General features: G+C 42.1%; 1 protein-coding gene across 5 annotated transcripts in view; it reads left to right on the forward strand.

Moving 5' to 3' along the window:
• Positions 1–26506, forward strand: part of scn8ab (sodium channel, voltage gated, type VIII, alpha subunit b) — a 132303-nt gene that overhangs the window by 1061 nt on the left and 104736 nt on the right. For 2 of the 5 annotated variants that reach the window (XM_058403487.1, XM_058403486.1), the window contains exon 2: positions 10222–10559. In XM_058403487.1, the coding sequence (XP_058259470.1) occupies positions 10278–10559 (282 nt within the window). In that variant the 5' untranslated portion in view covers positions 10222–10277. Of the gene's footprint in view, positions 1–203; positions 838–2833; positions 3435–10221; positions 10560–26506 lie in introns of those variants that run through there. The other 3 variants (XM_058403489.1, XM_058403490.1, XM_058403488.1) reach the window with 3 other exon arrangements.

Below are 26506 nucleotides of genomic sequence, written 5' to 3' on the forward strand. Positions count from 1 at the left end.
CGCCAAAGGAGGAAAAAGCGCACAGTCAGTAGAGGAGATGGAGTGGAGTTGTTTTGTTTATGAATCAGTTTGGAGCTTCACTGCAGTATTTTAGTCTAGAGACCGGCAAAACACACACACACACACACGAGCTGTAGTCCAAGGAGCTTTTGGATCTTACTACAGTACATCACATCTCTCACTTAAGTGTATGTGTGTGTGTGTGTGTGTTGTGAATGAGAGGTGTGCAGTGTGGTGCTGTTAATGATCCAGCAAGCTGATGATCGGCGTTTCCCGGAAGGTTTTTGTGTGTGTGTGTGATTGATCGTCGCACTGAAAAAAAACCTACAAAATCATTGTAAATCAGTTTGTGAGGAATGCGTTCAGCAGGAGTGAGATGTGAATATGTAAAGCTGTTGTGTAGGTGAAGAGATGATGATGATGTGAAGAGAAGTTTCTCCTCATGATGTCCTCCTCGCTCAGCAGTGGCGCTGCTTCCTCATCGATCCCTCTTTTCCACTCTCTTCATCCTCCATGCACTTTTCTTTGCGCACTCGGATGTGTGCAGCAGGCTGACGGCGCGGGACAGTCCGTGTGTGTGTGAGAGGGAGAGAGAGTGTGTGTGTATGTGTGTGTGTCATGCTTTCCAGTCTCATAGAGGACAAATGCGGAGCGGAACAGGAACACTGCAGCCAGGAGAAACACCTTCTCCTTAGCTTCCTGCCTTCTTGCGCCTCACTCCTGTTCAAATAAAACCAGAGTTTGGGAATATATATATTTTTAATTCCCCGTTTTACCGTTCGTGGATTATTTCTGACAGCCTCGTGCACCCGGCACCGTTAATCTGGGCGCATGCACGTGAGTAGTAATCTACCGCACTTACAGCAGCACGCATTTTCTTAAAGAGTTATTTCACTTAAATTGTTTCAGATGCTTCTCACTTTTATTTAATAGCTGAAGGAGGATGATGGATGCATAGAGGATGGATGTATGGATGCATGAGGTGCACGTGCTCGCACTGCGCTTGCTGTAAATAGAAATAATAAATATTGTAAATGCGACAGACTTTCAGGTTTAGATGAAACCCCCTGTGTATCGTGTGCAGTGTGTGTGTGTGTGGCATCATACGGTTTCTAGATCACCTTGAGTGGCGGCTCCTTTAAACAAATCTCCGTGTGTGTGTGTGTATGTGTGTGTGTACCGTTACTGTATCCTGAGGAAGGAGATTTAGAGGTTGGCTTCGCTTTTTGTAACCTGAACCTGCCGCTATCCAGTCTGCACTTCCGGATGTTAGAAAGGCCTTCAGCCTGTCACGTGATCATCACCTGCTCCCTTTGGATCAGTTCAATCTCAGATCCTCTAATCAACATGCCGGGCTTTTATTTTTGTACTATTCTGACTACAGCATGCTGCTTCTTTTTGAGGATGTAGGCCTTCTCTTTCTACTCCTCATCCGCTTCCTCCACTTCTTCTTCCTTCTCTTGCTCTTCATGCTCCTCTTATTCCTCCTCATCCTCGTCCTCATCCTCATTCTCAGTGTTACAGCCGACTCACTGCCTGACAGCAAAGGAATTGAATTCAATAAAATAACTTAATTGTGTTGCGTTACATATTAATTAATTTTATTATACCTGATTTAATGTATCAAACTTTTCATATTAATATTTACAAAATTAGTAGCCAGTTTTAAACCTTAAACATAAAAAGAGTCTAGAGAGTGTAAAGGTTATTAACAAATAATAGAAGAATCAAAGAAGCATATGATGATGTCACTGATGATGATGATGATGTCACTGATCACAGAGCGGATGTTTTATTATCACACAGCGGGAGTGAGAGACTCTCCAGAGGGTCAGGGTTTGAGGAATACCTGAGCATCGAGTGCACAAGTAGGCCATGAAGACTGTTGAAGCAGCTCAGGGATGATGATGAAGGTCATGATGATGATGATGAAAAAGCTAATCCTGGCTGACTTTCTGCCATATGTAATAATCTGTTACCTAAAATTGAAAGGAAATATTTTATTTATATTATTGTTGTACATTTTGTACTTTCATAACACTAAATTAAAACCAGGACACTTATGTGTGTGTGTGTTTTGTAACGTTCTTTCTCACATTAATAAAATATCTCAAATTGATTTAATGACTGGGGATCAAAAAACATTTTTCTGAATCTTTGGCCTGACGGTAAATTTGTTTTTCTTTTATAATTCACTGATTTTCACATAAACAATCATCAAATTCTTGATTCAGGTGAAGATTCTGATTGTGAACAGGAGAAAAAACACTCAATAACATGGTCCACCAACATCCAACCAATCAGGAGGCGTGTCTACTTTCATGTTAATATAGAAGATTGTAGAGGGTGTGGCCTTCAAGAGCTAAATGCTAAACAAAGGAGCTTCAGCTAATGGCTAACATCACGGACTTTAACTTTAAAATAAGGATTCAGATATAAATGAATAGAACTGTGTGCGTGTGTGTGTGTGTGTGTGTGTGTGTGTGTGTGTGAGTCTGTTCCTCATCTCACTGGGAAGATTTGGCTTGACATTTGATTCACGAATCACTGATTTTTTGTTAACTTAAAGCACTTTTTTCAATCATTGGATTGACAGCAAATTGATTCAGTTTCATGTCTGAACCAAACCAAATCTATTTAGATTAAATCGATTCACATATCGATTCAGTGAATTTTAAAAGGACCAAATCTTTAGATAGACAATGAATTGATTTGATTTATTTTCAGTTTGAATCAAAAGTTTTTTGTTTTTTTTTTAATCTTTGGCTGCATTTCTTTTTTTCATTCTTTTTTTCATATTCATTTTTATGAATCTTTTGTTAATCGATTTGATTTTCTTTGTTAATTGAGAACGATTCTTCAAACGATTCAACATCTTTGACTTTCTGAATCACTGAAACATTCTAATTCTTTTTAATACTTGAAATGATTTATTATTGCTTCTCATGTTTATTTCTGTCAGTGACTCAGTGACTCGCTGGAGAAGGAGGTATCGTCAGTGCTGAGAGTTCAGTCTGTGAAGCTTTCGGCTCAGAGGTTTATTTTATTAATCCATCCTGATTTGGATTGTCAGGAATTATAATATCGATGCACTAAGAAGACTCCAAGAAAGCTGAGCTGTGTGTGTGTGTGTGTGTGTGTGCTGTTTCCTGCAGTAAACTCTAAGAGCAGACGCTAAGCAGTGTGTAAAGCTGCTGTATGTGTAATTGAAGTATTGGCTGTGTCTCAGTCGGGGAATGCGTCGTATAGCTGCACTTCAGCTCATCTGCAGGGCGTCACCACCGCCGACAGGCCGAATGACCACCGGATCCTTTTGTGTGCATCGCCGTTAGTCGTCAGTCCGATCTTCCGAGAATGTCCGAGCCAAAAAAATGAAGTGTTTCACTCCAGAGAGATTGGATCCCTCCGCTGTCTGACACACCATGTGCACAAAGGTTTGCTTTTACCTTTATCTGAATTCTGTGTGGAAAAAGTTTCCTGGTTAATCTGGGTGTGTAATTAAGGGCTCTTGGCTTTTTGAAGGGGTTCGAGCCGCAAATGGAAACCTTCTGCTGTAGGATTGGAGATTTTCTTTTAAGAATATTGGATTGAGATGATTAGGTTATGTTCACACTGGCAGGAGAATTCTCTCACGTTGCATGTTGTTTATCTCTGGGAGGCATGTAGTGATTGCTCCTGTGGTTGCTTGTGGGCGTGGCCTGTCCCGTGGGAGTGTATATATACGTGTATAAAAGAAACTACTTTATTAAATCATGCTTTTATGTGTTCACATGTTACACGCTCAGCTTCATGTCAGATTAGATTAGATTAGGAAAACTATGCTAGCTACGTTCACTCTCCAGAGACGTCTCACCATCTGCTTCCTTCAAAGCTTTATTTATTCACGGTAACGTCTCTATACGCCCTGAGCGCTCGTACCTGACAGGAGAAGACGGGAATAAGGTTGCAGGTACTTAAGAACTGAAGAAATTGTGACGTCATTCGTTGCATGTGAATGTAGATCGAATCGAACAAATCTGAAAGCTTGGCTCCGTGTTGTAGAAAATTTCCTGCTGCTTTGCTGATGTTTATTCTGAACAGTGAGTCTGAGCTACAGGTCTGTGATGTTTTTACAGTAAACATCCTGCTTCACACTTTTACCACAGACTTTCCTCAGGTTCTAGGTTTTAATGCAAGCTTCATGACGTTAATCCAGACTCACTCAGCGTAGCAGCTGTCATGAAGAGAAATTAGCCGTTACTGAATCAGTCAGAAAGAGTTTCTGTGTTTACGCTGGAACTGAGCTGCTGTGCTAATGATTAGCATTGTGCTTGTTTTTTTAATCATAATACAGGGATGTTTCAGAATAATGATGTTGATCAAATGATGAACAAGAACTAAACTAGTTTACTGATTTAGCTTTGTGTCTTTAAGATTAGCTTTCAATAGTGTTAGCTAGCTAATCTAGCAGGAGTCTTTGGTCTGGCTGCAGCTTGAAGGTAATAAATTGGAGTGGTTTATTTTCTGTTTATTTTAAAATACGTAATTTTTGTAAAATAAGAAAGATTTCAACATAAAACTCTGAATGACTGAAATACTAAAATCCCCTAAAAGTACTGAAAATAACTTCATAACACATCTTATTAAACTGTCCCCAAATGCAGAATCGTTAGCTAGCTAGTTTATTCATTTAGTTTGCTAACGTTAAGATAAATGCTGCTTGTAATTCAGTATATCAGACAGACTGCTGACTAGAAAAAAGCTAGTAGTTGAAATATTAGGAATTTTTCTTGACATCAAGCGTCTGAAATAAATCTCAGGTGTAAATGAGTTTAATTTAGATCAGTGATCAGAAACATGACTTGGTTAGACCTAGAAGAGTTAAATACATCATAAACGCTGTATCACTAATGTATCACACATGCTTCCATGGAGGTCTTTATTTTTTCATTTGTTTGTTCTTGAACTTTCTGAGCTAAAAACAATGTACTTCTTTCAGTTGAGTGTAGCAGAACATTCAGCAGTGTTAACTACACTATACGGCCAAAAGTTTGTGCCTCCTGACCACCATACCCATATTCATCCTCAAACTGTTGTCTTGAGTCACACAGTTTCACTGGAGTCCAGTCCCTGCTCCACCATGACCATGTCCCTGTGCGCAGAGCAGCTCCATGAAGACATGGTGTGGAGGTGAAGGTTGGAGTGAAGAACTGGAGTGTCCTGCACAGAGTGCTGACTCTGACTCAACCCTACTGACCACCGACTGACCCCCAGACCTCCTCACTGTCACAACATCAGTCTGATCTCACTAATGCTCTTGTAGCTGAATGATCACTGATCCCTACAGACACAATCCAACATGTAGTGGAGAACCTTCCAGAAGTGAAGAGTGGAACTGATTAGAACAGCAAACCTGGAGTGAGAACACACACACACACACGGGTGTGACGGTCAGGGGGGCACTTACTTTTGCCTGTATAGTGTAGCCAACACATGCTTGACTGACAGGAGGTTGTACTTATCCAGTATGGTGATGTAACTGGACAGGACTGTAGTTTTATTGGTTCTGTTGAGTTTTAGTGTAAAGTCATTGACTGTATTTCACTCTAACCTGTTTATCTCTTCAAGCACTGCATCAGATTGTACACTGATATACACCTGATTACACCACAGAGCTGAGTTCTGCACTCTGATTGGTGGATCAGGTGGTGATTAATTCTGATTGGTGGATCAGGTGGTGATTAATTCTGATTGGTGGATCAGGTGGTGATTAATTCTGATTGGTGGATCAGGTGGTGATTAATTCTCTCTAACAGCAGATCTGACTGTAGCGCAGCTTTATATTAATGCACTCACTCTGATACCTTATCGTTTCTATAGCAACAGCTCCTTCACAGGGACGTGTACAGCTCACACTACAAAAACATGAGAGAAGGCGTGTTTGTGTGTGTGCGTGTGTGTGTGTGTGTGCGTGTGTGTGTGTGTGTGTGTGTGTGTAAGGAGTCTCCAGTGTCAGTGTTGTGTATCAGTCAGAGGTGAAGTTCTCCACATCTTCAGGACAGAGGAGTTTACACTTCACCGTGTTTTTCAGTAACATGAGCAGCTGAGATTATTCTCTTATTAACCTGAAGAGAGAGAGAATAAAGAGAGACTGCTGAGGGGATGAGTGTTTACAGTTGAAGAGAGAGAGAGAATAAAGAGAGACTGCTGAGGGGATGAGTGTTTACAGCTGAAGAGAGAGAGAATAAAGAGAGACTGCTGAGGGGATGAGTGTTTACAGCTGAAGAGAGAGAGAGAATAAAGAGAGACTGCTGAGGGGATGAGTGTTTATAGCTGAAAGAGAATAAAGAGAGACTGCTGAGGGGACGAGTGTTTGTAGCTGAAGAGAAAGAGGACAAAGAGAGACTGCTGAGGGGATGAGTGTTTATAGCTGAAAAGAAAGAGAATAAAGAGAGACTGGTGAGGGGATGAGTGTTTAAAGCTGAAGAGAGAGAGAATAAATAGAGACTGCTGAGGGGATGAGTGTTTATAGCTGAAGAGAGAGAATAAATAGAGACTGCTGAGGGGATGAGTGTTTATAGCTGATAGAGAGAGAGAATAAAGAGAGACTGCTGAGGGGATGAGTGTTTATAGCTGATAGAGAGAGAGAATAAATAGAGACTGCTGAGGGGATGAGTGTTTATAGCTGATAGAGAGAGAGAATAAAGAGAGACTGCTGAGGGGATGAGTGTTTATAGCTGAAGAGAGAGAATAAATAGAGACTGCTGAGGGGATGAGTGTTTATAGCTGAAGAGAGAGAATAAATAGAGACTGCTGAGGGGATGAGTGTTTATAGCTGATAGAGAGAGAGAATAAAGAGAGACTGCTGAGGGGATGAGTGTTTATAGCTGATAGAGAGAGAGAATAAATAGAGACTGCTGAGGGGATGAGTGTTTATAGCTGATAGAGAGAGAGAATAAAGAGAGACTGCTGAGGGGATGAGTGTTTATAGCTGAAGAGAGAGAATAAATAGAGACTGCTGAGGGGATGAGTGTTTATAGCTGATAGAGAGAGAGAATAAAGAGAGACTGCTGAGGGGATGAGTGTTTATAGCTGATAGAGAATAAAGAGAGACTGCTGAGGGGACGATTGTTTAAAGCTGAAGAGAGAGAGAATAAAGAGAGACTGCTATGGGGATGAGTGTTTATAGCTGAAAAGAAAGAGAATAAAGAGAGACTGGTGAGGGGATGAGTGTTTATAGCTGATAGAGAGAGAGAATAAATAGAGACTGCTGAGGGGATGAGTGTTTATAGCTGAAGAGAGAGAATAAATAGAGACTGCTGAGGAGATGAGTGTTTATAGCTGATAGAGAGAGAGAATAAAGAGAGACTGCTGAGGGGATGAGTGTTTATAGCTGATAGAGAGAGAATAAAGAGAGACTGATGAGGGGACGAGTGTTTAAAGCTGAAGAGAGAGAGAATAAAGAGAGACTGCTGTGGGGACGAGTGTTTATAGCTGAAAAGAAAGAGAATAAAGAGAGACTGGTGAGGGGATGAGTGTTTAAAGCTGAAGAGAGAGAGAATAAATAGAGACTGCTGAGGGGATGAGTGTTTATAGCTGAAGAGAGAGAATAAATAGAGACTGCTGAGGGGATGAGTGTTTATAGCTGATAGAGAGAGAGAATAAAGAGAGACTGCTGAGGGGATGAGTGTTTATAGCTGATAGAGAGAGAGAATAAATAGAGACTGCTGAGGGGATGAGTGTTTATAGCTGATAGAGAGAGAGAATAAAGAGAGACTGCTGAGGGGATGAGTGTTTATAGCTGAAGAGAGAGGATAAATAGAGACTGCTGAGGGGATGAGTGTTTATAGCTGAAGAGAGAGAATAAATAGAGACTGCTGAGGGGATGAGTGTTTATAGCTGATAGAGAGAGAGAATAAAGAGAGACTGCTGAGGGGATGAGTGTTTATAGCTGATAGAGAGAGAGAATAAATAGAGACTGCTTAGGGGATGAGTGTTTATAGCTGATAGAGAGAGAGAATAAAGAGAGACTGCTGAGGGGATGAGTGTTTATAGCTGAAGAGAGAGAATAAATAGAGACTGCTGAGGGGATGAGTGTTTATAGCTGATAGAGAGAGAGAATAAAGAGAGACTGCTGAGGGGATGAGTGTTTATAGCTGATAGAGAATAAAGAGAGACTGCTGAGGGGACGATTGTTTAAAGCTGAAGAGAGAGAGAATAAAGAGAGACTGCTATGGGGATGAGTGTTTATAGCTGAAAAGAAAGAGAATAAAGAGAGACTGGTGAGGGGATGAGTGTTTATAGCTGATAGAGAGAGAGAATAAATAGAGACTGCTGAGGGGATGAGTGTTTATAGCTGAAGAGAGAGAATAAATAGAGACTGCTGAGGAGATGAGTGTTTATAGCTGATAGAGAGAGAGAATAAAGAGAGACTGCTGAGGGAACGAGTGTTTATAGATGATAGAGAGAGAATAAAGAGAGACTGCTGAGGGGATGATTGTTTAAAGCTGAAGAGAAAGAGAATAAAGAGAGACTGCTGAGAGGACGAGTGTTTATAGCTGAATAAAGAGAATAAAGAGAGACTGCTATGGGGACGAGTGTTTATAACTGAAGAGAGAGAGAATAAAGAGAGACTGCTATGGGGACGAGTGTTTATAGCTGAAGAGAGAGAATAAAGAGAGACTGCTGAGGGGACGAGTGCTTATAGCTGAAGAGAGAGAATAAAGAGAGACTGCTGAGGGGACGAGTGTTTATAGCTGAAGAGAGAGAATAAAGAGAGACTGCTGAGGGGACGAGTGTTTATAGCTGATAGAGAGAGAATAAAGAGAGACTGCTGAGGGGACGAGTGTTTATAGCTGAAGAGAGAGAGAATAAAGAGAGACTGCTATGGGGACGAGTGTTTGTAACTGAAGAGAGAGAGAATAAAGAGAGACTGCTGAGGGGATGATTGTTTAAAGCTGAAGAGAGAGAGAATAAAGAGAGACTGCTGAGGGGATGATTGTTTAAAGCTGAAGAGAAAGAGAATAAAGAGAGACTGCTGAGAGGACGAGTGTTTATAGCTGAATAAAGAGAATAGAGACTGCTATGGGGACAAGTGTTTATAACTGAAGAGAGAGAGAATAAAGAGAGACTGCTGAAAGGACGAGTGTTTATAGCTGAATAAAGAGAATAAAGAGAGACTGCTGAGGGGACGAGTGTTTATAGCTGAATAAAGAGAATAAAGAGAGACTGCTGTGGGGACGAGTGTTTGTAACTGAAGAGAGAGAGAATAAAGAGAGACTGCTGAGGGGACGAGTGTTTATAGCTGAATAAAGAGAATAAAGAGAGACTGCTGAGGGGACGAGTGTTTGTAACTGAAGAGAGAGAGAATAAAGAGAGACTGCTGAGGGGATGATTGTTTAAAGCTGAAGAGAAAGAGAATAAAGAGAGACTAAAGAGAATAAAGAGAGACTGCTGAGGGGATGAGTGTTTATAGCTGAATAAAGAGAATAAAGAGAGACTGCTATGGGGACAAGTGTTTATAACTGAAGAGAGAGAGAATAAAGAGAGACTGCTATGGGGACGAGTGCTTATAGATTCAAGATTCAAGATTCAAGAAGCTTTTATTGTCATTTCAACCACATACAGCTGGCGCAGTACATAGTGAAATGAAACAACGTTTCTCCAGGACCTGGTGCTACATAAACATACAACTACAAGTTCAATACAATAGAGAGACTGCTGAGGGGATGATTGTTTAAAGCTGAAGAGAAAGAGAATAAAGAGAGACTGCTGAGAGGACGAGTGTTTATAGCTGAATAAAGAGAATAAAGAGAGACTGCTATGGGGACGAGTGTTTATAGCTGAAGAGAGAGTATAAAGAGAGACTGCTGAGGGGACGAGTGTTTATAGCTGAAGAGAAGCTATAGTTAGATATAGAAGATAGAACACGAGACTACAGGAAGTGACTCTGTAGCTATAAGCGAATAAAATAATAAGAGTTTGTATTGTTGGTAAATTGTGGAGGAGATTGAGGAGTCGTTCTGTTAAAGGAACCTTTGGTCTGTTTTTGTTCTGTATCTTTTTACAGTTCATCATTTATTCTTCTTAAATAAATTATACTGAAATTATGAGAACATGAGATGAGGCTTCACAGTGAACAGAGATTTTTAATTACATTTCATGATTTTCAGGATATTGTTATATGTGCTGTTCATGTGTTGAGTAAAGATCTTTCCTTTTGCGTCCTCTCCTGTCCCTCAGAACCAGTTGTCCTGGATGGATTCTAAATAAACAGGACTCTGCTGCAGGATGACAATATGGCCGCGCCGCTGCTCGCACCCCCAGGCCCTGACAGCTTCAAGAGGTTCACCCGGGAGACTTTGGCCAACATTGAGAAGCGCATCGCTGAGGAGAAGAAGAAGAAACCCGTCAAACCCCGATCCGAAAGCAGTCATCGTGATGATGATGAGAACAGTGGGCCAAAGCCCAACAGTGACCTGGAGGCGGGGAAGAGCCTGCCCTTCATCTACGGGGACATCCCCCCGAACATGGTGGCCGAGCCCCTGGAGGACTTGGACCCCTACTATATGAACAAGAAAGTGAGTGAAACATCTGCTCTTCCTCTCGCTGTGGGATCTTCAGGAAAGTGGAAGGGGTGGGATGATAGGCGGGTCTTTCAAAATATAGGAGAAGGAAAATTCAATCAACAATCTGAATATGTAAATTAGTTATTTGCATAGCTGTTATACTGATTAGTCCTGAAAAGATGACTTTTCTTTAGACATTTTTTCTTTTCAGTGTCTTATTCTGGTTTACTCAAACCATCACATTCTAATAGACTAAACTGCCCTCAGGGGAACGACTGGACTGCACTCAAATGTGTATAAGTTACACACAACAACACACTACACTTCACTACACTACACAACAGCACACTATTCTACAATACACTACACCACGGTACACCAGACTACAGCACACTACACTACATTACACAACAACACACTACACTTCACTACACTACACAACAACACACTACTCTACAATACACTACACCACACTACACCACACTACACTACATTACACCACACTACACAACACTACAAAACAACACACTACTCTACAATACACTACACCACACTACACCACACTACACTACATTACACCACACTACACAACACTACAAAACAACACACTACTCTACAATACACTACACCACACTACACCACACTACACTACATTACACCACACTACACAACACTACAAAACAACACACTACTCTACAATACACTACACTACACCACACCACAGCACACTACACTACATTACACAACAACACACTACACCACAGTACACCACACTACACTTCACTACACTACACTACACTACACCACAGTACACCACACTACACTACAATACACTACACAACAACACACTACACTACACTACACAACACTACACTACACTACACTATACCACACTACACTACACTACACTACACAACACAACACTACACTACACTACACTACGCTACACTACACCACAGTACACCACACTACACTTCACTACACTACACTACACCACAGTACACCACACTACACTACACTACACTACACTACACAACACAACAACACACTACACTACACAACACTACACTACACTACACTACACCACACTACACTACACTACAGTACACTACAGTACACTACACCACACCACACTACACTACACTACACCACACTACACTACACTACACTACACAACACTACACTACACTACACTACACTACAGTACACTACAGTACACCACACCACACCACACTACACCACACTACACCACACTACACTACACCACACTACACTACACCACACTACACTACACTACACCACACTACACTACACTACACCACACTACACTACACCACACTACAGTACACTACAGTACACCACACTACACTACACTACACCACACTACACTACACCACACTACACTACACTACACTACACTACAGTACACTACACCACACTACACTACACTACACTACAGAACAACACACTACACTACACTACACCACACTACATTACACTACACTACACTACACCACACTACACCACACTACACTACACCACACTACACTACACTACAGTACACTACACCACACTACACTACACTACAGTACACTACACCACACTACAGTACACTACACCACACTACAGTACACTACAGTACACTACACCACACTACAGTACACTACAGTACACTACACCACACTACAGTACACTACAGTACACTACACCACACTACAGTACACTACACCACACTACAGTACACTACAGTACACTACACCACACAACACAACACTACAGTACACTACACCACACAACACAACACTACACAACACTACACTACACCACACTACACTACACTACACAACACTACACTACACCACACTACACTACACTACACTACACCACACTACACCACACTACACTACACTACACCACACTACACTACACTACAGTACACTACACCACACTACACTACACTACACAACACTACACTACACTACACTACACCACACTACACTACACTACACTACACTACACTACACCACACTACACCACAGTACACTACACTACATTAAACTACACTACACTACACAACAACACACTACACTACACTACACTACACCACACTACACTACACTAGACCACACTAAACTACACTACACTACACTACACTACACAACAACACACTACACTACACTACACTACACTACACTACACTACACAACACACTACACTACACTACACCACACTACACTACACTACACTACACAACACTACACTACACTACACCACACTACACTATACTACACTACACTACACCACACTACACTACACCACACTACACCACACTACACTATACTACACTACACTACACCACACTACACTATACTACACTACACTACACAACACTACACCACACTACACTACACTACACCACACTACACTACACCACACTACACTACACTACACCACACTACACTACACAACACAACACAACACTACACTACACAACAACACACTACACTACACTACACCACACTACACTACACTACACTACACCACACTACACCACAGTACACTACACTACACTAAACTACACTACACTACACAACAACACACTGCACTACACTACACTACACTACACCACACTAAACTACACTAGACCACACTACACTACACTACACTACACAACACACTACACAACAACACACTACACTACACCACACTACACTACACTAGACCACACTACACTACACTACACTACACAACAACACACTACACTACACAACAACACACTACACTACACTACACTACACTACACCACACTACACTACACTACACTACACAACAACACACTACACTACACAACAACACACTACACTACACTACACCACACTATACTACACCACACTACACTATACTACACTACACTACACAACAACACACTACACTACACTACACTACACCACACTACACCACACTACACCACACAACACTACACTAGACCACACTACACTACACTACACAACAACACACTACACTACACTACACTATACCACACTACACTACACTACACTACACTACACAACAACACACTACACTACACTACACTACACTACACCACACTACACCACACTACACTACACCACACTACACTACACTACACTACACTACACTACACAACACTACACTACACTACACTACACTACACTACACTACACCACACTACACTACAGTACACTACACCACACTACACCACACTACACTACACTACAGTACACTACACCACACTACACTACACCACACTACACAACACACTACACTACACAACACACTACACTACACAACAACACACTACACTACACTACACCACACTACATTACACTACACTACACTACACCACACTACACTACACTACACTACACTACACCACACTACACCACACTACACTACAGTACACTACACCACACTACACTACACTACACAACACTACACTACACTACACTACACTACACTACACTACACCACACCACACTACACCACACTACACTACAGTACACTACACAACACTACACTACACTACACTACACTACACTATACCACACTACACAACACTACACTACACCACACTACACTACACTACAATACACTACACTACACCACAGTACACTACACTACACTACACTACACTACACCACAGTACACTACACTACACTACACTACACCACACTACACCACAGTACACTACACTACACTACACTACACCACACTACACCACACTACACTACACTACACCACAGTACACTACACTACACCACACTACACCACAGTACACTACACTACACCACAGTACACTACACTACACCACACTACACCACAGTACACTACACTACACCACAGTACACTACACTACACTACACTACACTACACTACACTACACTACACCACAGTACACTACACTACACCACACTACACCACAGTACACTACACTACACTAAACTACACTACACTACACAACAACACACTACACTACACAACAACACACTACACTACACTACACCACACTACACTACACTACACTACACCACACTACACCACACTACACTACACTACACCACAGTACACTACACTACACCACACTACACCACAGTACACTACACTACACTAAAGTACACTACACTACACAACAACACACTACACTACACTACACCACACTACACTACACTAGACCACACTACACTACACTACACTACACAACACACTACACTACACTACACCACACTACACCACAGTACACTACACTACACTAAACTACACTACACTACACAACAACACACTACACTACACCACACTACACTACACTAGACCACACTACACTACACTACACTACACTACACAACAACACACTACACTACACAACAACACACTACACTACACTACACCACACTACACCACACTACACTACACTACACTACACAACAACACACTACACTACACAACAACACACTACACTACACCACACTACACCACACAACACTACACTAGACCACACTACACTACACTACACTACACAACAACACACTACACTACACTACACTACACCACAGTACACTACACTACACTAAACTACACTACACTACACAACAACACACTACACTACACCACACTACACTACACTAGACCACACTACACTACACTACACTACACAACAACACACTACACTACACAACAACACACTACACTACACTACACCACACTACACCACACTACACTACACTACACTACACTACACAACAACACACTACACTACACAACAACACACTACACTACACTACACCACACTATACTACACCACACTACACTATACTACACTACACTACACAACAACACACTACACTACACTACACTACACTACACCACACTACACCACACTACACCACACAACACTACACTAGACCACACTACACTACACTACACAACAACACACTACACTACACTACACTATACCACACTACACTACACTACACTACACTAAACTACACTACACAACAACACACTACACTACACAACAACACACTACACTACACTACACCACACTACACTACACTACACCACACTACACTACACCACACTACACTACACTACACTACACTACACTACACTACACCACACTACACTACACTACACCACACTACACTACACTACACTACACCACACTACACTACACAACACTACACCACACCACACTACACTACACTACACTACACTACACAACAACACACTACACTACACTACACTACACTACACTAGACCACACTACACTACACTACACTACACAACACACTACACTACACTACACCACACTACACCACAGTACACTACACTACACTAAACTACACTACACTACACAACAACACACTACACTACACCACACTACACTACACTAGACCACACTACACTACACTACACTACACTACACAACAACACACTACACTACACAACAACACACTACACTACACTACACCACACTACACCACACTACACTACACTACACTACACAACAACACACTACACTACACAACAACACACTACACTACACCACACTACACCACACAACACTACACTAGACCACACTACACTACACTACACTACACAACAACACACTACACTACACTACACTACACCACAGTACACTACACTACACTAAACTACACTACACTACACAACAACACACTACACTACACCACACTACACTACACTAGACCACACTACACTACACTACACTACACAACAACACACTACACTACACAACAACAAACTACACTACACTACACCACACTACACCACACTACACTACACTACACTACACTACACAACAACACACTACACTACACAACAACACACTACACTACACTACACCACACTACACTACACCACACTACACTACACCACACTACACTACACCACACTACACTACACTACACTACACTACACCACACTACACTACACTACACCACACTACACTACACTACACAACACACTACACTACACTACACCACACTACACCACAGTACACTACACTACACTAAACTACACTACACTACACAACAACACACTACACTACACCACACTACACTACACTAGACCACACTACACTACACTACACTACACAACAACACACTACACTACACAACAACACACTACACTACACTACACCACACTACACCACACTACACTACACTACACTACACTACACAACAACACACTACACTACACAACAACACACTACACTACACTACACCACACTATACTACACCACACTACACTATACTACACTACACTACACAACAACACACTACACTACACTACACTACACTACACCACACTACACCACACTACACCACACAACACTACACTAGACCACACTACACTACACTACACAACAACACACTACACTACACTACACTATACCACACTACACTACACTACACTACACTAAACTACACTACACAACAACACACTACACTACACAACAACACACTACACTACACTACACCACACTACACTACACTACACCACACTACACTACACCACACTACACTACACTACACTACACTACACTACACCACACTACACTACACTACACCACACTACACTACACTACACTACACCACACTACACTACACAACACTACACCACACCACACTACACTACACTACACTACACTACACTACACAACAACACACTACACTACACTACACTACACTACACTACACTACACTACGCAACACTACACTACACTACACTACACTACACTACACAACACTACACTACACTACACTACACTACACAACAACACACTACACTACACTACACTACACCACACTACACCACACTACACTACACTACACTACACTACACCACACTACACTACACTACACCACACTACACCACACTACACTACACTACACTACACCACACTCCAGTACACTACACAACACTACACTACACTACACAACAACACACTACACTACACTACACTACACTACACTACACTACACTACACCACAGTACAGTACACTACACTACACTACACTACACTACACCACAGTACACTACACTACACTACACCACAGTACACTACACTACACTACACTACACCACAGTACACTACACTACACTACACTACACCACAGTACACTACACTACACTACACTACACCACACTTCACCACAGTACACTACACTACACTACACCACAGTACACTACACTACACCACACTACACCACAGTACACTACACTACACTACACTAAACTACACTACACTACACAACAACACACTACACTACACAACACTACACTACACTACACCACTCTACACTACACCACACTACACCACACAACACTACACCACACTACACTACACTACACTACACAACACTACACTACACTACACAGCACTACACTACACTACACTACACTACACTACACAACACAACACTACACTACACTACACAACACTACACTACACTACACTACACCACACTACACAACACTACACTACACTACACTACACCACACCACACTACACAACACTACACTACACTACACAACACTACACTACACTACACAACAACACACTACACTACACAACAACACACTACACTACACTACACCACACTACACTATACTATACTACATTACACCACACTACACTACACCACACTACACTACACTACACTACACCACACTACACCACACTACCCTACACAACACTATACTACACCACACTACACCACACTACACTACACAACACTACACTACACCACACTACCCTACACAACACTATACTACACTACACTACACCACACTACACTACACCACACTACACCACACTACACTACACAACACTACACTACACAACACTACACTACACTACACTACACTACACTACACTACACTACACTACACTACACTACACCACACTACACTACACAACACTACACCACACCACACTACACTACACTACACAACACTACACTACACTACACTACACAACAACACACTACACTACACTACACTACACTACACAACACTACACTACACTACACTACACTACACCACACCACACTACACAACACTACACCACACCACACTACACTACACAACACTACACTACACTACACAACACTGCACTACACTACACTACAGAACACAACACTACACTATACTACACAACACTACACTACACAACACTACACTACACTACACTACACTACACCACACTACACTACACCACACTACACCACACTACACTACACTACACTACACAACACTACACTACACAACACTACACTACACTACACTACACTACACTACACTACACAACACTTCACTACACTACACTACACTACACAACACTACACTACACTACACTACACAACACTACACTACACTACACAACACTACACTACACTACACCACACTACACAACACAACACTACACTACACTACACTACACCACACCACACAACACTACACAACACTACACTACACTACACCACACCACACTACACAACACTACACAACACTACACAACACTACACTACACAACACTACACTACACTACACCACACTACACAACACTACACTACACTACACTACACCACACCACACCACACAACACTACACCACACCACACTACACTACACTACACCACACCACACCACACTACACAACACTACACTACACTACACCACACCACACAACACTACACTACACTACACTACACCACACCACACTACACAACACTACACAACACTACACTACACTACACTACACCACACTACACAACACTACACTACACTACACCACACAACACTACACAACACTACACAACACTACACTACACTACACCACACTACACAACACTACACTACACTACACTACACCACACCACACTACACAACACTACACAACACTACACTACACTACACCACACTACACAACACTACACTACACTACACCACACCACACAACACTACACCACACTACACTACACTAGACCACACCACACTACACTACACTACACCACACCACACAACACTACACTACACCACACCACACTACACAACACTACACTACACTACACTACACCACACTACACAACACTACACTACACTACACCACACAACACTACACAACACTACACTACACTACACCACACCACACTACACTACACTACACCACACCACACAACACTACACTACACTACACCACACCACACCACACAACACTACACAACACTACACAACACTACACTACACAACACTACACCACACCACACAACACTACACCACACTACACTACACTACACCACACCACACTACACTACACTACACCACACCACACCACACAACACTACACTACACTACACCACACCACACTACACAACACTACACAACACTACACTACACTACACTACACCACACTACACAACACTACACTACACTACACCACACTACACTACACAACACTACACTACACTACACCACACTACACTACACAACACTACACTACAACACTACACTACACTACACCACACAACACTACACAACACTACACAACACTACACTACACCACACCACACCACACAACACTACACTACACTACACTACACTACACTACACTACACTACACTACACTACACTACACAACACTACACTACACTACACCACACTACACTACACAACACTACACTACAACACTACACTACACTACACCACACAACACTACACAACACTACACAACACTACACTACACTACACCACACCACACCACACAACACTACACAACACTACACTACACTACACTACACAACACTACACTACACCACACCACACCACACCACACCACACCACACAACACTACACTACACAACACTACACTACACTACACTACACTACACTACACCACAGTACACCACACTACACTACAATACACTACACAACAACACACTACACTACACTACACAACACTACACTACACTACACTATACCACACTACACTACACTACACTACACAACACAACACTACACTACACTACACTACACCACACTACACTACACCACACTACACCACACTACACTACACCACACTACACTACACTACACCACACTACACTACACCACACTACAGTACACTACAGTACACCACACTACACTACACTACACCACACTACACTACACCACACTACACTACACTACACTACACTACACTACAGTACACTACACCACACTACACTACACCACACTACACCACACTACACTACACCACACTACACTACACTACAGTACACTACACCACACTACACTACACTACACTACAGAACAACACACTACACTACACTACACCACACTACATTACACTACACTACACTACACCACACTACACTACACAACACTACACTACACTACACCACACTACACTACACTACAGTACACTACACCACACTACACTACACTACACAACACTACACTACACTACACTACACTACACCACACTACACTACACTACACTACACTACACTACACTATACCACACTACACAACACTACACTACACCACACTACACTACACTACACAACACTACACTACACCACACTACACTACACTACACTACACTACACCACACTACACCACACTACACTACACTACACCACACTACACTACACTACAGTACACTACACCACACTACACTACACTACACAACACTACACTACACTACACCACACCACACTACACTACACTACACTACACTACACCACACTACACCACAGTACACTACACTACATTAAACTACACTACACTACACAACAACACACTACACTACACTACACTACACCACACTACACTACACTAGACCACACTAAACTACACTACACTACACTACACTACACAACAACACACTACACTACACTACACTACACTACACTACACCACACTACACTACACTACACTACACTACACAACACTACACTACACTACACCACACTACACTACACTACACTACACCACACTACACTACACCACACTACACCACACTACACTATACTACACTACACTACACCACACTACACTATACTACACTACACTACACAACACTACACCACACTACACTACACTACACCACACTACACTACACCACACTACACTACACTACACCACACTACACTACACAACACAACACAACACTACACTACACAACAACACACTACACTACACTACACCACACTACACTACACTACACTACACCACACTACACCACAGTACACTACACTACACTAAACTACACTACACTACACAACAACACACTGCACTACACTACACTACACTACACCACACTACACTACACTAGACCACACTACACTACACTACACTACACTACACAACACACTACACAACAACACACTACACCACACTACACTACACTAGACCACACTACACTACACTACACTACACAACAACACACTACACTACACAACAACACACTACACTACACTACACTACACTACACTACACTACACCACACTACACTACACTACACTACACAACAACACACTACACTACACAACAACACACTACACTACACTACACCACACTATACTACACCACACTACACTATACTACACTACACTACACAACAACACACTACACTACACTACACTACACCACACTACACCACACTACACCACACAACACTACACTAGACCACACTACACTACACTACACAACAACACACTACACTACACTACACTATACCACACTACACTACACTACACTACACAACAACACACTACACTATACTACACTACACTACACCACACTACACCACACTACACTACACCACACTACACTACACTACACTACACTACACTACACAACACTACACTACACTACACTACACTACACCACACTACACTACAGTACACTACACCACACTACACCACACTACACTACACTACAGTACACTACACCACACTACACTACACCACACTACACAACACACTACACTACACAACACACTACACTACACAACAACACACTACACTACACTACACCACACTACATTACACTACACTACACTACACCACACTACACTACACTACACTACACTACACCACACTACACCACACTACACTACACTACACAACACTACACTACACTACACTACACTACACTACACTACACCACACCACACTACACCACACTACACTACAGTACACTACACCACACTACACTACACTACACAACACTACACTACACTACACTACACTACACTACACTACACAACACTATACCACACTACACAACACTACACTACACCACACTACACTACACTACAATACACTACACTACACCACAGTACACTACACTACACTACACTACACTACACCACAGTACACTACACTACACTACACTACACCACACTACACCACAGTACACTACACTACACTACACTACACCACACTACACCACACTACACTACACTACACCACAGTACACTACACTACACCACACTACACCACACTACACTACACTACACCACAGTACACTACACTACACCACACTACACCACAGTACACTACACTACACTAAACTACACTACACTACACAACAACACACTACACTACACTACACCACACTACACTACACTAGACCACACTACACTACACTACACTACACAACACACTACACTACACTACACCACACTACACCACAGTACACTACACTACACTAAACTACACTACACTACACAACAACACACTACACTACACCACACTACACTACACTAGACCACACTACACTACACTACACTACACTACACAACAACACACTACACTACACAACAACACACTACACTACACTACACCACACTACACCACACTACACTACACTACACTACACTACACAACAACACACTACACTACACAACAACACACTACACTACACTACACTACACCACACTATACTACACCACACTACACTATACTACACTACACCACACTACACCACACTACACCACACAACACTACACTAGACCACACTACACTACACTACACAACAACACACTACACTACACTACACTACACTACACCACAGTACACTACACTACACTAAACTACACTACACTACACAACAACACACTACACTACACCACACTACACTACACTAGACCACACTACACTACACTACACTACACAACAACACACTACACTACACAACAACACACTACACTACACTACACCACACTACACCACACTACACTACACTACACTACACTACACAACAACACACTACACTACACAACAACACACTACACTACACTACACCACACTATACTACACCACACTACACTATACTACACTACACTACACAACAACACACTACACTACACTACACTACACTACACCACACTACACCACACTACACCACACAACACTACACTAGACCACACTACACTACACTACACAACAACACACTACACTACACTACACTATACCACACTACACTACACTACACTACACTAAACTACACTACACAACAACACACTACACTACACAACAACACACTACACTACACTACACCACACTACACTACACTACACCACACTACACTACACCACACTACACTACACTACACTACACCACACTACACTACACTACACCACACTACACTACACTACACTACACCACACTACACTACACAACACTACACCACACCACACTACACTACACTACACTACACAACAACACACTACACTACACTACACTACACTACGCAACACTACACTACACTACACTACACAACACTACACTACACTACACTACACTACACAACAACACACTACACTACACTACACTACACCACACTACACCACACTACACTACACTACACTACACTACACCACACTACACTACACTACACCACACTACACCACACTACACTACACTACACTACACCACACTACAGTACACTACACAACACTACACTACACCACACTACACCACACTACACTACACTACACTACACTACACTACACTACACCACACTACACCACACTACACTACACTACACTACACTACACCACAGTACACTACACTACACTACACCACAGTACACTACACTACACTACACTACACCACAGTACACTACACTACACTACACTACACCACAGTACACTACACTACACTACACTACACCACACTTCACCACAGTACACTACACTACACTACACCACAGTACACTACACTACACCACACTACACCACAGTACACTACACTACACTACACTAAACTACACTACACTACACAACAACACACTACACTACACAACACTACACTACACTACACCACTCTACACTACACCACACTACACCACACAACACTACACCACACTACACTACACTACACTACACAACACTACACTACACTACACAGCACTACACTACACTACACTACACTACACAACACTACACTACACTACACAACACTACACTACACTACACTACACCACACTACACAACACTACACTACACTACACTACACTACACCACACCACACTACACAACACTACACTACACTACACAACACTACACTACACTACACTACACAACAACACACTACACTACACTACACCACACTACACTATACTATACTACATTACACCACACTACACTACACCACACTACACTACACTACACTACACCACACTACACCACACTACCCTACACAACACTATACTACACCACATTACACCACACTACACTACACAACACTACACTACACCACACTACCCTACACAACACTATACTACACTACACTACACCACACTACACTACACCACACTACACTACACAACACTACACTACACCACACTACACTACACAACACTACACTACACAACACTACACTACACTACACTACACTACACTACAGTACACTACACTACACTACACCACACTACAGTACACTACACCACACTACAGTACACTACAGTACACTACACCACACTACAGTACAGTACACTACACCACACAACACAACACTACAGTACACTACACCACACAACACAACACTACAGTACACTACACCACACTACAGTACACTACACCCCACTACAGTACACTACACCACACTACAGTACAGTACACTACACCACACTACAGTACACTACACCACACTACACTACAGTACACTACACCACACAACACAACACTACAGTACACTACACCACACTACAGTACACTACACACCACACTACACCACACTACACTACACTACACTACACAACACTACACTACACTACACTACACTACACTACACTACACAACACTTCACTACACTACACTACACTACACAACACTACACTACACTACACTACACAACACTACACTACACTACACCACACTACACAACACTACACTACACTACACTACACCACACCACACAACACTACACAACACTACACTACACTACACCACACCACACTACACAACACTACACAACACTACACAACACTACACTACACAACACTACACTACACTACACCACACTACACAACACTACACTACACTACACTACACCACACCACACCACACAACACTACACCACACCACACTACACTACACTACACCACACCACACCACACTACACAACACTACACTACACTACCCCACACCACACAACACTACACTACACTACACTACACTACACCACACCACACTACACAACACTACACAACACTACACTACACTACACCACACCACACCACACCACACTACACAACACTACACTACACTATACTACAGAACACTACACTACAGAACACTACACTACACCACACTACACCACACCACACAACACTACACTACACTATACTACACAACACAACACTGCACTATACTACACAACACAACAC

Source organism: Hemibagrus wyckioides, linkage group LG11 (assembly GCF_019097595.1).
Source record: "Hemibagrus wyckioides isolate EC202008001 linkage group LG11, SWU_Hwy_1.0, whole genome shotgun sequence".
NCBI lineage: Eukaryota > Metazoa > Chordata > Actinopteri > Siluriformes > Bagridae > Hemibagrus > Hemibagrus wyckioides.